This window comes from Anabrus simplex, chromosome 1, assembly GCF_040414725.1.
Source record: "Anabrus simplex isolate iqAnaSimp1 chromosome 1, ASM4041472v1, whole genome shotgun sequence".
In the NCBI taxonomy this organism is placed as follows: Eukaryota; Metazoa; Arthropoda; class Insecta; order Orthoptera; family Tettigoniidae; genus Anabrus; species Anabrus simplex.
In genome coordinates, this window is record NC_090265.1 from 965240597 (window position 1) to 965257600 (window position 17004).

The 17004-nt window shown below is 39.9% G+C and overlaps 1 protein-coding gene across 3 annotated transcripts in view; it reads left to right on the forward strand.

Moving 5' to 3' along the window:
* Nucleotides 1-2408: 2408 nt before the first annotated feature.
* Nucleotides 2409-17004, forward strand: part of LOC136857824 (tRNA modification GTPase GTPBP3, mitochondrial) — a 66861-nt gene continuing 52265 nt past the window's right edge. The window contains exons 1-3 of one of the 3 annotated variants that reach the window (XM_067136781.2): nt 2409-2873; nt 2980-3156; nt 4668-4787. In XM_067136781.2, coding sequence (XP_066992882.2) covers nt 2756-2873; nt 2980-3156; nt 4668-4787 — 415 coding nt within the window. In that variant the 5' untranslated portion in view covers nt 2409-2755. The remainder of the gene's footprint in view (nt 2874-2979; nt 3157-4667; nt 4788-17004) is intronic. The other 2 variants (XM_067136780.2, XM_067136782.2) reach the window with 2 other exon arrangements.

Here is a 17004-nt window from a genome sequence, read left to right on the forward strand (position 1 = left end):
TTTTTTTTTTAGTACCTATCCCCAAACCTGGTCAACTTCAAACTGACGCTAATGGCTTTCGAGGGATTGTCCTTGGTTCTTGTATCCGCAAGACGTTTTTAAAAATTCTCTTTCAACGACTCCTATGGTCTCTTGAATATTATAATTTGGTTCCCAAATATCAATTCGCCTACTTTAAAGGTCGTTGTGCTCAAGATGCTATTAACATTTTACTTATCGATATATTATTAGCACAAATTCGTAAGGATAGTCTTATTGCTATTTTTTTGGACATACGAGGAGCTTTTGACTCCATACCACTGCATCTTCTCTGGACTAATCTTGCACAGAAAGGTTTTCCTGCTCATTTTCTCCACATCTTGCGTAATTTGTTTACGTATCGGAAACTTTCACTTAAATCCGCTTATTCTTCTCTTCCTTGTCGTCTGTCATCTGTCGGTGTTCCTCAGGGAGACATTTTAAGTGGTCTGCTTTTCGCCCTGTATATGAGTAATCTTGAAGAATTGGTTACCCAAAAAGCTCGCATTCTTTTTTATGCTGATGATATAGTTCTTTATTACTCTCATAGTAATGTCGATGTGTGTCGTCACCATATATATCAGCTAATGGAACAAGTCATTACATGGCTTACTTTCCATGGCCTTCAACTTTCTACCTCCAAATGCTGTGCAATGTTTTTTACCTCTAAGCGTAGGTTTAACTCTGAGCCACTTGTTTTCGATTCTCATGTCATTCCTTTTTGTTCCTCCCATAAATACCTTGGTGTTATGCTAGATCGCTCGTTATCTTGGAAACATCATATTACTCAGTTACGTAATTCTTCTGATATGTATATTAAAATTCTCCAAGTGGTAACTAGACGATCATGGGGTGCTGACCCTGGCACAGCTCAGTTGTTATATTCCGCTACTATTCGCTCTAGACTCGACTACTGTGCGCATGTTATAGATACTGCGTCGGATTCTGTTCTTAACCACTTAAATACTTTACAATTTAAAGCTCTGAGAACTTGTGTTGGAGCATTGTTGTCTACCCCTACTAATGCTCTCCTTGTCGAGACCGGTGAGTTCCCTCTTCCCATTCGCCGTAAAATGATAACATCTAAATATTTACTTAAAAGATTTGCTCTGGCTCAACACCCATTGTTTCCTAAATTGCAGTTATTAGATGAATATTCTCTTCTTTCACAGGCCCGCCGTCGTAAGATGCCTGCTTTGTTGTATGCATATCAATTTCTTCTTTCCTATAAAAACACTATTTTACGCACTGCTTCTTCCCCCGTTTATTCAGTAAATTTTGATTGTTTATTTTTTGTCCCTTCTATCATTATCTCCCCTACATCTTCTTTTTCTTCTTCTATTCCTGGTTCTTCGTTGACTGGCCCACCTTTTAAGAAGCTACGTTTTGCTCTAAGTGATTCTGGCGTCCAGATATATACAGACGGCTCAAAAAACTCTTCTGGCGTTGGAGCAGCGTTCTATATTGTCAATACCAATGTTGCTGAACTCTATCGTTTACCCAGTGACTTTTCTATCTACACTGCGGAAATTTTTGCTATTCGTCAAGCTCTTATGTACATTAAGCATCATTCTATACCTAACGCAGCTATTTATACGGATTCCCTCAGTGCCGTTCAGTCGCTCAAGTCATCTCATCTTTCTTTTAACTGGTATTTGTATCATGTTAAAAGTCTTATTTATACTTTGCATCAATCTGGGGTGGTTCTCACTTTTGTCTGGGTCCCTAGTCATATAGGTATCTATGGGAATGAACAGGCGGATTTATTCGCGAAGCGAGCTGTTCGTGATGGCAAATCCCTACTTAACCTTGCAGTTCCTCTACCCGATTTTTATTCCGTTCTTAAACATTATGCTTATGGTCAGTGGCAAGAAGATTGGACTAGATCAGCTTCTTAAAAGGTCGCTATTATTACAATATTCAGCCTTGTATTCCTCCCTATCCTTGGTATTTGAAGGGTAACTATTCTCGCCGTCACATTACCAACATTATTCGTCTTCGCTTTAACCATGCTCTTACTCCTCTGTATAAACATCGTTTTAACCTCTCCCCCCACTCCTCCTGTATATGTGGTACTCTGAGTGCTGATGTAAATCATTTATTATTCCAATGCCCTGTGTATGATTCTTTTCGTCCGGCTTTTATTTCTCGTCTTCTCAGTCTTCAGAAAGCTCTCCCCACCGATGTTTCCTGCTTGCTTACCGATATGTCTCCTGCTTTAATACATGCTATCAATCAATATTTGGATGTCTCTCATCTTCATTTGTAAATTACTGTCTGTTTATTGTTCGCACCGTTATATACTCCTGCTTCCACTGTTTTTTGCTTCTACGCACTTCCTTTGTTATGTTTCGCGTTACTTAATGTGTATACATAGACCCGATGCTCAACTGTTCTTGAGACCTTCGTAGTAAAATTCATTGCGTGTGACCCTCGTAGTGGACTAATTGCGTGTGATTTCGCATTATAAGTGTAATATCACGATAATAAGTGTAGTGGCTGGGTGAAATAATAGAGCCCATAACCTCTCCAAAAAAAAAAAAAAAAAAAAAAAAAATTGTTTGTATGCTGAAAGTTCGAAGGCGTAAACAAACGAGTAAAGGGCAGTTTTTCTGCGGATGTGAAAGTCAAACGACAGCTGTTTGTTGTTTGGTCGTTCCGCGGGTGTGAAAGTCTTGTTAGCCGGATTGGAGTAATAATGCGCTAAACCGAAGTCTAATAAATTACCAAGAAGAAAATGCATGCTTGTAGGAGAAGTATATTGAACTTCTACTCAGTCCTAACCAGAAGCGAATGCCGTATTATTAAAACGGCACAGAATAGTTCGTCATCAACGATATATGCTCTTTCCTCAGGTATATGACATAAGGGTTGCCTTACAATATGAGCAGTTATTGTACTTTATAATTTTTAGGGCCGATTTGGACCCCTTTAAAACAACAAGAATTATGTAATTCTTAGGTTATGGGAAGTGCGGTGTTGCTGTTATTCGTATATCGGGACCGCACTCTTCAGATGCAGTATCGAAGATGGCAAGGATGAATTCAATGCCTTCCCCTCGTCGTGCTGTGTTACGTGCATTCACAGATCCAGAGACAGGAGAAATTTTGGATCGTGGCATACTGATATGGTTTCCTGGTAAGAAGCAGATATTGAATTTTTACCACAATTTGCTGTCTATAGCTATTATTTCTCCAATTGAATTTTCAAATATATACATCAAACATGCAGGAACCAGTTTTGTAACAGTAGGAACACTGGAGTAGGTCTACATACATACATACACAGCTTGTAGCAAGAAAAGCAAGGAATTTAGGACTTTTCCTACTCAGTTTGGAGAGCAGTCTAATCACTCAACTCCCAATCCACATGATTCATGTTTGAATCTTGGCAAATTCGAGTGGGATTTTCACCAGGACAAAAGCATGATGGCAATAAGGACCAGTATGTTAAACCCCAGGCCACACCTCACATAGGTGTGAGACAGTAGTGTTTTACATATCTTGTATGAGTAGTTTCATAGGTGGTGTGTGAGGCAGATGACAAGTCATCGTCATCATTGTTTACAGTACTAATTTCCCGTGTTACGTCCAGTATTTGGGAAATAGTGGGCTCAAACCCCACTCTTGGCAGCCCTGAAGATGGTTTTCTGTGGTTTCCCATTTTCACACCAGGCTGTACCTTAAGGCCACGGACACTTCCTTCCCACTCGTAGCCTTTTCCTATCCCATCGTCGCCATAAGACCTATTTGTGTCGGTGCAACGTAAAGCAGCTCGCAGGAAAAAAAAGAAAAAATCCTTGTGTACTGTTGTTAAGCTTCTTCCACTTGCCTCTATGAAATTCTTGTTCTTCATGACATCATCCAGTGTTCTTCCCCTGTCTGTAACATTAGTCTTGACCGTATTCATCCAGTTGGTTTAAAGTCATCCAACCCAGCATTTTTCTTCTACCTCCTTACCACTGTAGACTGGATGTACTGACTCTGATAGAGATTTAATTCCAGCCTCCTGTTTTACCTTATTTCTTAACTTGTCTATCCTGGTCTTCTGGACCTCAGGAACTGCATCTCTGATGCCTACATCTTGAAGAGCCTTTCATCATAAAGATGTATGTTTCGATACCGTCAAGATCGGTATAAAGTAGCTGTTGAACATTGCCAATTTTGCTTTCTTTGCAGTCCTAGCATCTCAAAGAAGGATCCTCACTTTGTAGAAGAGAGGCTCCTTTGTACCCTGTTGATGATCTCCCTTTTGAGGAGACTGCTGTATGCTGCCAAGATAAGTGAAACTGTCCACACTCTCCAACTGGTGATCTGTTAATTTGATGCTTGCTGATTGGCCATCTCTGTTCATAGCCATCACCATTGTCTTAGTCTTGTTGATCTTGGGGTTTATCTCCTGAAACTTGGCCTTCCATGTGTTGAATCTTGTCTGAACCTCCTTTTCTGTTTCTTCCCAAATATGACATCACCAGTAAATCAATCAAGTTGGCAAATCACATCAATATCTGTTGTCATTGTATTTGAGTCATGTTTTGAATATGTTACACCACTGACTTCAGTATAGCTGAACCTTCAATGTATGCATTTGTCAGTTAATAAGTTATTGAATTATACTCGTTTAGGTATCAGACATTTTATTAATTTCAGGACCATACAGTTTTACTGGGGAAGATTCCTGTGAATTTCAGGTGCATGGAGGACCTGCTGTAATAACAGCAATTCTGTCAGGTCTAGGGAAGCTCCCAGGTTTTCGCCCTGCTGAACCAGGTAATGCTCATCTTGTATATTGCTTTATATCAGTGATTCTCTTTAGGTGTGTCACAGCTTAACTTTTCAAGTCTTTTATTATGAGGAAGCTACTAGATCATTTTATTGGCCCCCTCCATGCTTCTAATCTTGGGTAAATGACTGACATGGCCTAGTGGAATACGCTACTGATATATTTGCGTGTATAAACAAAGGACGCTTAGCATTTCATGCAAGATATATGATTACATTTTTTAAGACTGAAATGGCTTCATTTGAAATATGAGTCCTGACAGGTAAGTTAATGCTCTAATCAGAAATGCCAGACTTTGAAGTTCAAACACTTTTTAAGCTCATTTGTCACAGATGATTACTAAAGCAGAACCTGAGAAATGTGCTGACTTTAGTCGACCAACTTGCTGCTCTCCAGGATAAAATTACAATATGGATTAGACACTTGGAGAGATAGGCTACAACAGACCCATGGTGATTTTTCCGTATAGGATGTGAGGATCATCCTATACTTCATAATTTATTACTGCAAATGTTTATTAGCATTCATTGTTACAATTAAAAAAGGAAATGACAAACCAGTGTTTTTGACAAGCGCTGGACTGTAGTTTTAACTATGGAAGTCAGGTGTTTTACTATAGTAGTAAGCAGTATAGGTGCGTAAACCATAGACCTAACTGACATGAGGAAATGCTTGTCAGGCACCAAACATCTAGTGCATAACAAAGTATCGACGCGAAGATCCATGGTAGGCCTAGCAAGCCAGTGGTAGCGTCTTCAAATTGCTTTCAACAATCACACGAGCCTTGGATGGAGATAAAAAATAATACCGAAATTGACAAAGTCTTCGAGCAGACTGGCAGGAATGACGGCCAACATGGCTCCAATGAAAGACAGGTAAGTCCCAAGAACAATGTAAAAATGTGAACGAAGAATGGTTCATGGTTACATGTAATTAATGTCATGGTTCATGGACCAAACAAAATGGAAGGGGGTCGTATACCACACCTGGGAAACGGGAGTTGGTCAATAATGATGATTAAGCATTTTCTTGTCTGGCCCCGCGGTTTAGGGGGCAACGCGTCCGCTTGTCACCCAGCAACTCCGGGTTCGATTCATGGCTGGGTCAGGGGTTTTTAATTGTAAATGATTAATATCCCTGGCCTGGAGACTGGATGTTTGTGTCGTCCTTAACGTTCCTTTCCTCACATTCAGCACTCTACACTTCCTCGATTCCACTTCCACGCAGGTTCATATCACATGCTGCAATTAGTGGCAAAAGATGTCTTATAGGTCGACACCCCGAACGAATAGCTTTAATAAAATAAAATAAAAACAGATTCTTTCACACACACTCTGTTTTGCACCTTTGATAAGTTATTGTTGCAGCTACGACTAGGACGATAAAATGGAAGTAAGGAGAAACAAAATGACTGAAATTGAAAATGCACATTTTGTAAAAATTATGAAGAATCATACCAGTGGAAGGAAATGATGCAAATATTCTGCGTACATCAAAAGAAAGTGTCTTAGAATAAGATTGAAGAAGAATACAATGTGGAAGCAACTGTTCCAAAAACTGCAGACCAGCTGAAAATCATGTGGAAATACTTCAAGATAAAAGCAAAGAAATGTAAATCCAAAGTAAATTGAGAACTCATCTGAACAGGAGGTAGACAGAGCAGAACTGAAGTTGATGATTTAAGTAAGATGATTGTGAAAATTATACCTCAGGTATTTCAAGGGATACCAGGTGTACAAGGTATTATAGATGATAATGAATATGTTTGTGATGGAAGTGGTGAAAATGTCAAGGAAGAGAGATTCCATGATGTTACTGATACTCTACCATTAACATCAGCTGAGCGTAGAATGGAGTTGGGAGCGGCCAACAACAGTTCTCTAGAAAACAACAGAAGGTTCTTTTTTATATATTACATACTAGAAATATGAAATTTGGAAAGTTGTTTTTACACATTACTGTGAAAATCATAATTAATTCAAAGAATTCTGCAACTTATTATTATTGCTCTTGCTGTTCCTATTATTTACTGTCATTCGTAGTGAAGTGCTTATTAAAAATCGGAGAAGGCAGGCTTTTGTATGAATAAGTAAGCATTGTTGATGTGCACTTCATTTTTCCCTGTCCCTCCTACCGCTAGTGAGATGATGTCTTGCATAATAATTTTCTGGAGAGTGAGACCATAGTTCCAGACGATCTGGAGCGCACATTGTATTATGTATGAGCAATAAGCACATTAAAGTTAAATATTGGTGTCCTAACTAGACAATATACTTTTAATAAATTTTATTTTTAGAAAGAAAGACACCTGGTGAGTTGGCTGTGCAGTTCGGGGCGTACAGCTGTGAGCTTGTATTCAGAAGATAGTGGGTGAATTCTTAAACTATACTCCCTGTATAAAGATTTCCTTCCTACAAGAGGAACAGCATTGCTGATAGACAGACAAAGGGAAATAATTTAGGAGGAACACAATTTAAATTTGAAAACCTACAAACAAAATGTGGAAATGAATCAGATTAATAATCACAACAATGTTGTTCGCAGCTGTAATGAAGTTACAAATTTTGGTATATTGGACTATGTGTTAAAAGATCTCCCTTAAATTAAATTCTTTACAGTAGTTCAGTTTTATTTCAAATTAAAGGTGAAAAAATGTTGGTAGCAGTGTATGTAATAAGTAGGGCTCAGAAGTTGAAGACCTATAAATTGCCTAAAAAAGTCCTTGACCTAAAAGTATCCAGAAAGGATCTTAAACTGGAAAAAAGGACATAAAAATCTGATCCAAAATAATTAATAAATTTAGTTAATTATATTTAATAAATGAATATAATGTTTAAAGCCACATACAGTGCAAAAATTATGAGCGAAATGCTTCTTCTTTCAGACATTATATATTTTTATGATTAACATATTTGAAAGAGGAATTCCATGTTTGGAAAAAAAAAGCTTGCAGAATTTGGAATGAAAGATTTTTGCCACCTAAAATGAATTCAGGAAAAAAAAATGGACATCCTGGAGAAAGTAATTGAAATTAATATAATGAAACATATTTGGCTTAACCACACTAAGGTGACGGTAATTGTAATTTGGAAATTTTTTGTCCTAGTTAGTATTGCAGTATATCATAATAGATATCTCCAGGTTCTTAGGTGTAAAGGATCGTCACTTTTCAGACAGCACTGTGCGAAACATCGAGAAACTTCCCTTCTCATCAACGGACGTTAAGGGCGCATACTTGAAGCAAGTGAGATCTCATAGTGAAAATTTTCTCCTTTCAATATTTCACTTATCTTGCTCATATTTTGATACCTTTTTTTTTTTCTCCAAAGTACTAGTTAGTTACATATTTTTGATGACAGCTTTTCCATTTTCAGCTTCACATTGTTTCAATTGTTGCTGTACATCACACACCTTAGAGAATATTGAATGAACGGTTTCATTACATTTAAAGATAAACTAAGGATGTGACTAAATGACAAAATTTACTGTTCATGGTTGCTAAACTGCCCTTCAAATGAGGTTTCGCCATTCGGTGTTGCAACATGGCTATGGAAGCAGCATCTTCCCTATCCAAGCCGGTAACACAGATTTAATCATGTCAAAATTATTGTACTAATACTTTCAAGCATTTAACTAGGTACCCCACTATAATAGAACTGGTCCGGAGGTAGAGATATGTCACAGGCATTCTCATGAAAATGGCACACTGTTGACAGGGATTTAAGAAACATTTCTGAACATTGGACACTACTTTGTCAACATTTGGGAAAATTTTGGCACTTCACTCATTTGATATAATGCATGTGCAAGGCGGTTTACATGAAGCGGCTTTGGATAAAACGCTTTAATTTCCTTTTCTGTCTTTATCACAAATGGTGCCGTGTCTTCAAGAAAAGGCAGAACATTGTCACATTTTATTCCTTGTGGCTACGACAGAAAGAGGTTTTTGTCAAACAGCTGGCAAATAGTTAAGTGATTCACTTTCTCCAGGATGTCCATTGCGAGAAATATTTTAACAGATTTGTCCACCTGTAACGTACAAACAATCACATTTACAGTGGAGTGACCACGTCGTCACTTGTTTTGTCAATAAACACAAGAATTGACTTACCCGTAATGTACTGTTGTCTCAAATTTTTTCAATTGTGTTCTCCTAGCAGCAGTGCACTTGCTCCTTTCAGAGGGTAGACTTGTCAGGAATGTTCCGATTTGTATACTGTTCCAAATACAGTACTTTTCAAAAGACTCATTGCGTAGAATATTTGAATATTCACTACCACTTTGCCCGAAGAGATGCTGCAATTTCCTTTTTTCTGTGGCCCAGGAAGCTAGCCCTTGCGTGTTTTTCATGCCCAACAGGCTGAATCCCTGTTGGTGGGAGACGCAGATGAAGAATACACCCACGGTATCCCCTGCCTGTTGTAAGGTGACAAAAAGGGGCCCCAGGGGCTCTCAACTTGGGAGCGTGGGTTGGTGACCATGGGGCCCTTAGCTGAGTCATGGCATTGCTTCCACTTACGAGGTGCATTCAAGTTCTAAGGCCTCCGATTTTTTTTCTAACTAACTAATCACCCGAAAACGATGAAACTGGAGTTGCTTCTCGACGTAATCGCCCTGCGGACGTACACATTTTTCACAACGTCAACGCCATGATTCCATGGCAGCGGCGAAGGCTTCTTTAGGAGTCTGTTTTGACCACTGGAAAATCGCTGAGGCAATAGCAGCATGGCTGGTGAATGTGCGGCCACGGAGAGTGTGTTTCATTGTTGGAAAAAGCCAAAAGTCAGTAGGAGCCAGGTGAGGTGAGTAGGGAGCATGAGGAATCACTTCAAAGTTGTTTTCACGAAGAAACGTTTGCGTAACGTCCGTCAGCATTCGTGGCACCCACCTGGATGACACTTTTCGCATTTTCAGGTCGTCATGCAGGATTGTGTGCATAGAACCCACGGAAATGCCAACACTGGAGGCGATCTGTTCAACAGTCATTCGGCGATCCCCCAAAACAATTCTCTCCACGTTCTCGATCATGTCGTTAGACCGGCTTGTGCGAGCCTGAGGTGGTTTCGGCTTGTTGTCACACGATGTTCTGCCTTCATTAAACTGTCTCACCCACGAACGCACCTTTGACACATCCATAACTCCATCACCACATGTCTCCTTCAACTGTCGATGAATTTCAATTGGTGTCACACCACGCAAATTCAAAAAACGAATGATTGCACGCTGTTCAAGTAAGGAAAACGTCGCCATTTTAAGTATCTAAAACAGTTCTCATTCTCGCGGCTGGCGCTAAAATTCCATCTGTCGTATAGTGCTGCCATCTCTGTGACGTTTTGACAACGAATGCGGGCTCATTTTAAAACAATGCACATGTTTCTGTTTCTTTCCAGTCTGGAGGAAAAAAATCGGAGGCCTTAGAACTTGAATGCACATCGTACTTGTGCCAGGCTCCTCACATTCATCTATCCTGTCTGGTCTCCCTTGGTCAACTCTTGTTCTTTTCCAGCCCCAATGGTATTAGAGCATTCGAGGCCTAGGGAGTCTTACACGTTCACGCCTTCATGGCTCTTGCCTTTCTTTGTTCGGTACTTCATTTTTTCCTGTATGCAGCATCTACCTATCCCAGGACCATACAGCCTTCGACATCCTTGCACTTCTCCTTCAGCCATTCTTCCTTAGCCACCTTGCACTTTCTATCCACATCCCTTCCTTTCTCTCTCTCTCTGACCCCTGTGAGTAGGGGACACAGATGAACACCCAAAGTATCCCCTGCCGATTGTAAGGGGCGACCAAGGGGTGATTGAATTTGAACCATGCGACTACTTGAGATTAGTACCATCACACGAGGAACACCATGAGTCGCCTTTACTTGCTAGAAGTACCACTATGTTAGGTACACAATAGGTTTGTGATTAGTGGCAACAGTGGGTGAATCACTATGGGTTTACAGTATCTGTGATTAGTACCACTATGTGCAGAACACCACGGGCTTATGTTAATAATTGTAATTATTATCATTATGTGAGAAACACCATGGGTCTGGACGTTGCCTGAGTGACACCGTGGGTCTGTGTTGCCTGTGATTAGTACCCATTATGTGAGGAACACCATGGGATAGGACAAGTCCCAGTGATTGGTACACCTATGTGAGGAACACCACGAGTTTGTTTTCCCCATGAGTGGCGCCATTATGTGAGAAACACCATAAGTCTGCGTTACCTGTGCGTTGTACATTATTTTGTGATTAGTACTGCTACATGAGAAATACCATGGTTCTACTTTACTTGCATTAAGTACCATTATGAGGGACTGTTGACCTGGATTTTGGACCCCTTTAGACAACAAGCATCATCGATTCAGGATTGTGCTTTGGTAGCAGCCCCTTGGTCAGTATGTACTATTGTTTTAAGATAGTTTCTGGGAAGGTGGGGTATTGTGGATCTGATCCACTGATTATTTTAAGTTCATAATCATTGTTCATCATCGTCTTTTTGAATTCTAGTCTGTGGATTAAGTTTGGAATTATTTTAAACTTTAAGCATTGTGAGTTGGATCTGCTGATTATTGAATTCATGTGCATCCATTCATTCTTCATCATCATGTTTTGAATAATACTTTCATCAGTAGAAAACGCCTTGTAATGTGACGGTCGGTCGCCAGATTCAGTAGTAATAATCATGTCTGTCTGTTAGGTCATCAGCCCAGAGGCTGGTTGGATCCTCAAATAGCACCACCAAAGGTTATGCGGTTATCAGGAAACCGCAAAAACCAATGGCAGCACCAAAATGAGGCGTACTAGGCAAGACGAGGAGTGAGGTAGTTTGCCATTGCTTTCCTCACTGGGTCAGAAAGTGCTATTGCAGCACGACTGACCCTATGAGCAACACCTTTCATAACACTCAGATGCACTAGTCGTGCTCTGAATGCCATTACTCAGCACCACCCATACCCCAGCAGCTTCCATATTGTCACAGCCATGGGTGAGACTGGGACTTCGGTGAAAGCTACAAAAGAAATAATCAGTTAACGGCTTATTAATAAACCACAAACTAATAGAATGGGCTGGTAGGCTTGTAATGATCAAAGCATCTTATCATTGAATTTTGGTTGGAAGCTGCTGGGAAATTAGAGGGTGTCCATGGTAAGTACAAATGAAGAAATGAACCAGGATAAAGCAATGGGAAACCCAAGTTCAACATTCAGATACAAATATATACTTTAAATAATCAAAAATAACATCACAGCAAAAGAACAGCAGAGGACATGAGTTCAAAGCATAAATTACAAACAATTCCATATAAAGAAATCATTAACAGCTTTTGATGATTAAAAATCCAGTGTGAACCAGCCACAATACAAATACATCACAGATTTCAAAAGGACTTCTCACCAAAGACCAGGTGTAGTTAAAGATCGAATTACAATTTTCCCTTAAAAAGGGTGGATTAAATGACACATACATTTGTAAATATATAAAGAAAATGCTGAACCCTATTAACAGGAGAGGAAGGGAGCATGGGCAGGTATAGGACAGGAAGAAGCATCCTAGATGTTAAATTGATTCTATTTTCCAAGAACAGTCCGAAGAATATTTTGCATAAACATTAATTGAATAGGCAAAAATAATTAACTCTCACCTCCTTGGATCCAGCTACTCATTAGAGTTCAAACCTCAGCAATACAATAGTGAATGAGAGCATCCAGCACTTGTGAACAGTTCATGGCCGCTGGTGCAGACAAACACAGCCAGAGAATCATGGAAGTGTGGAGCCTGAAGGGCTCGGAAAACAAGTCCCAGTATAAAGCAAGTATATTTCTCTTTGTCTCATCCAGTGTTATGTGGAGTAGAATCCCTGATGGCTGGGAATAAAATAAGGCGTGTAATGCATGCGGCGCAGCCCTCCAAACCACACTGGAATCGAAAGTGAACTAATTGCCTCGTGTATTTGGTGGGTCTTATATAGTAGATAGTTCAGAAGGCACTAGAAAAAGATGAGTCTTGAGTTTGTTCTAGAATAGTGACTTCAGGGTGACGTAGAGACAGGCTGAGTCAACAGCCTGGCCGTTAGTAATTTGGTAGCGACGGAAGATATCTGACGGGAGAGCAACGATACTGGAGTGGAGAAGACAGTGTAAATGCTGGCAAGGTAAGAGTTTTTTCTTGATCTTAGTAGGCAAGCATTACAATCTCCGCTGCAAATTCAGACACAAGCTTCCAGAAACTGAAGACAGCCTCCAAGCCCCCACCCTCTCTTCTTGAGGTCATTGTCACGATGCGCCGCTTCCTTATCTGACTTGTGACCTTTGCAATTGCCTGCTGTCTGGTTGTATCTGGTTCAATCGTCTAAGAACGTTTTTCTCTCTTTTCAGATGTGGTTCAGATGTATGTATTTACTACAGAAAATATGTTTAAGAGGTGACAAACTGATAATGATTCGAATTGAGAATGGGCAGTAAATATGTACTGTAGTTGAAAAAATGTTAAGTTGCAAAAAATGCTGTTAAGACCTTAAAAAAAGGCTAAAAAGAACCAGTAAATCAGAAAATGCCAAAAAGGCAAAGGACGAATAAAACCCACCATTTTCTGGCCTACAATGATCCAAAAATGAGCGTATTATGTTGGGCCCCGTCTTTGGACACTCGAGAAAAAAAGGATTTTCCTCAACTTCCGAGCTCTAGTAACAACCTTAAAACTATTTACTTTCTGATTGTAAAGTTATTCTTATGAGTCCTTGCAAACCTGACTAGTATTATTATTATATTCCAGTCCATATTTTCTGCTCCTAGGAAATAACTAATTAGACCCTTAACACATACTTTCCATTTTTTTTTTTTTTAACTCTTATTTATTGTGTGCAAATGCTGCATTGATGTATTATGCCCTAATATAATCAAAATTACTTTATAATCATATTCAGGTTTCACTAGAGAAATCATCAGGTTCTACCTACATTATGGAAAACTATGTTTAATAAATGTCTGCCGTTAGGATGCTTTCCATCAGAATGGAAGAGAGCTTCCATCACAGTTGTCCCAAAATCGGGTAAGAGCAAACTCACCAGCGTTAGTGGATATAGAGGAATTAGTCTTCTACCAATCCCTGCAAAGTGTCTTTAAAGATTAACATAGGGTTAACAAAACATCTGATTAGAAAAAATAACACCTGAAATCTGTAGTATGGTTTTAAGGCTGGGTTTATATACTGAATATGCTATAAAAAAGAGTTGCAGATTTAGTTTTGGAATACAAGGTGAAACTTGAGCAGCTATGCTGTTGCCCTAGACTTTAAGGAGGCATTTGATAATGCCTGGCATCCCAAAATCCTTGTAACTCTTAGGAAATGTGTATGTCCCGACAACATATACAGTACAATCAAGGATTTTCTTTCAGATCACCAGGTAACATTCAAGACAATTTAATTGTTTTATATGCAGATGACGTTATGATATTAAAGGATCTCATGAAAGAGTACCCTCCACACTCTAACAGGTTTTCTCAAAAATATAAGGGCAGATCAGAAAGTAACACACAATGATTTTTTACCCAAAACGTTTATTATGTACCCAATCCAAACAAATCACAAATGAACTCAACCTACTTTTCTACATAGTTACCAGGTGTCTCAACCCATTTCTCTCATCGTGGTATGTATGTATGTTTAGTCCTCAGCCCGAAGGCTGGTTGGATCCTCAACAGCTCTGCCATGAGCTGTCATAGATGGCCTAGGCATCACTGAAGAGGCGTACTAGGGAAATGAGGAGTGAGGTAGTTTCCCGTTGCTTTCCTCACCGAGCCAGAAGTTGCTATTACATATCAGTCCGCCAAGCCCACTGAAATGCATGCACCAACTGACCCTATGAGCAATATTTTCACACCATTCATAGCAGGGACTGGCTGCAGAAGGAATGGCATTACTAGCATCACTCATACCTCAGTCACTTTCATTTTGTCAAAGCCAAGGATAAAGCTAAGACAGATCAATGAAAGTAACAAAATTACTCTAGCCCATACCAGAAGACATAGTGCACTGTAAACACTAGTCCCGCCAGCAAAGGCAAGGTGGTACCAGTTTCAATATGTCGTGTTCGTAGAAGTCTGTTTGCTTGATGTATAGCCATCTGTGAACTGCTGATTTCACTTCTGCATCTGTTGCAAAGTGTTGGCTGGCCAGGAATTTCTTGATGGGACCAAACAAATGAAAGTCCGACGGTGCCAGGTCCGGACTGTATGGTGGATGCTGGAGCACCTCTCACCCAAATTTGGTGAGTTTCTCATGAACAGGAGCAGCAGCACGGGTACGGGCATTGCCACAAAGAAGTTTGACACCATCAGCATTAATGCTGCAGTGGTTGTCACGAAGAGCACGACGCAACTTAACCGAAGTTTTAATGTAGGCTGCAGCTTTCACAGCGGTCCTGTGTTCAGCAAAGTCTACCAATAACACACCAAACATGTCCCAGAGCACCGTCACAAGCACTTTCGTGGCAGATTGAGTCACTTTGAATTCTGTTCGTTCTGGGAAACCAGGATGTTTCCACTCCACAGAGGCTTGCTTGGTTTTGGGCGTGTAGTGGCATGCCAATGACTCATCACCAGTGACGATTCCTTCCAGAAAGTCATGCCCTTCTGTGGCGTAACACGTTAAGTGATCCATGCTTGTCATCATTCGCTGGCCATTGTGGTTGTCTGTCAGGTTCTTAGGGACCCAGCGAGCACTAACTTTACGGAATGTTAACATGTCATGAACAATGTCGTACACCACACCATACAAAATGTTGTACCTCTGCAATAAGATTCGCAGGTGCAAACACCGGTCGTTCAAAATTGCTGCCTCAATGGCACGGACATTCTGCGGAGTTGAAGCTGTTACCGGCCTCCTAGAGCGTGGCAAATCACTAAGGTTCACACGGCCCTCTTAGAAGAATGCACACCACCTGGAGACATTGCTACTGTCCATACAGTCGTCCCCATACACGCCACGCATGTCCCTGTGAATTTCACTCAGTGTATGCCCTTTGGCCCACAAATATCGAACTACACTTCGCTGCTCTTCACACCTGGATGACAGTAACATGCGCACCATGTTTGTTTCATAGTTCAGGCTTCACTCGCTAGAGGTGCTCATAAAAACAAAATACCCTCTGTAGTGCAAACTTCAAACTATATCATCATGAAATTTCAACATTCCGGCTGCAATACCAGGGGAGAAAAAAATTATTGCGTGTTACTTTCCGATCTGCCCTCGTACAAGACTGGGCAAGGATAACAAATTAAAACTAGCAAAATAGAAGTCAACCATTGTGCCAATTTTCTGCTGGTAGTTTATACTTTATTGTTCACACTCTTTTGTGGGAGAGTCAGGTATACAAGTGACTAACAAGATTCGTTACTTGGTTGTTATCTTAGATAGAAAGTTCACGTGGAATCCGCTCGTTGTGCAGCTGCATAGGAAAAGGACAATACACTTCACAGCCTTGTCTGTTGTTCTTGAACATGATAGGGACTTTCTTTTCAGTACCTGGCCACCATCTACCAGTATTGCCTCCTTCCTATAATAACTTATGATTTCTCAATATGTACAACCAAATCAGACAAAAAATGCAAATGAAAATCCTAAAAATGCAGACATCTTAATTCTTATCACCAAGTTCTAACAGGCTGTCTCTACTGAAACACTAACGATTGCCAACATTCTTTCCATAGAAAGTCAAGAATTTCATGTTTGGTCCGTATTGAATAGTGATTACAAAACAATGAATTAGATTGTACAAGATCCACCTTTCAATACAAGATGTGTTGTTTGTTAAAATTACAACCTCATTTGTTTATGGTACCGGTTTCAACATCCATGGGCGTCATCATCAGCCAAGTTTAAACACAAAAAAATGTCTATAACAAGTTAAAATAGAAAGCATAATAATGCTAAATGCCTCTGGCATTTTTGCCAAAATATACTTGGATTTCTTGGGAAACACAGCAATTGATAATGATATGAGATTCAACAATATTCAGATGTGGGCCAGATATGTGGATGACACATTTATCATCCTAGATGAACGCTCTACTGATGTGCCGACGATGCTAATAGGCCTATATTTCAATAACATTGATCCTAATATTAGCTTTACATTAGAATCAGAAATTAATAGCTCCTTCAAATTTTAAATTTATCGATCACCAGATTTTCCTCTTCTTTCTTATATA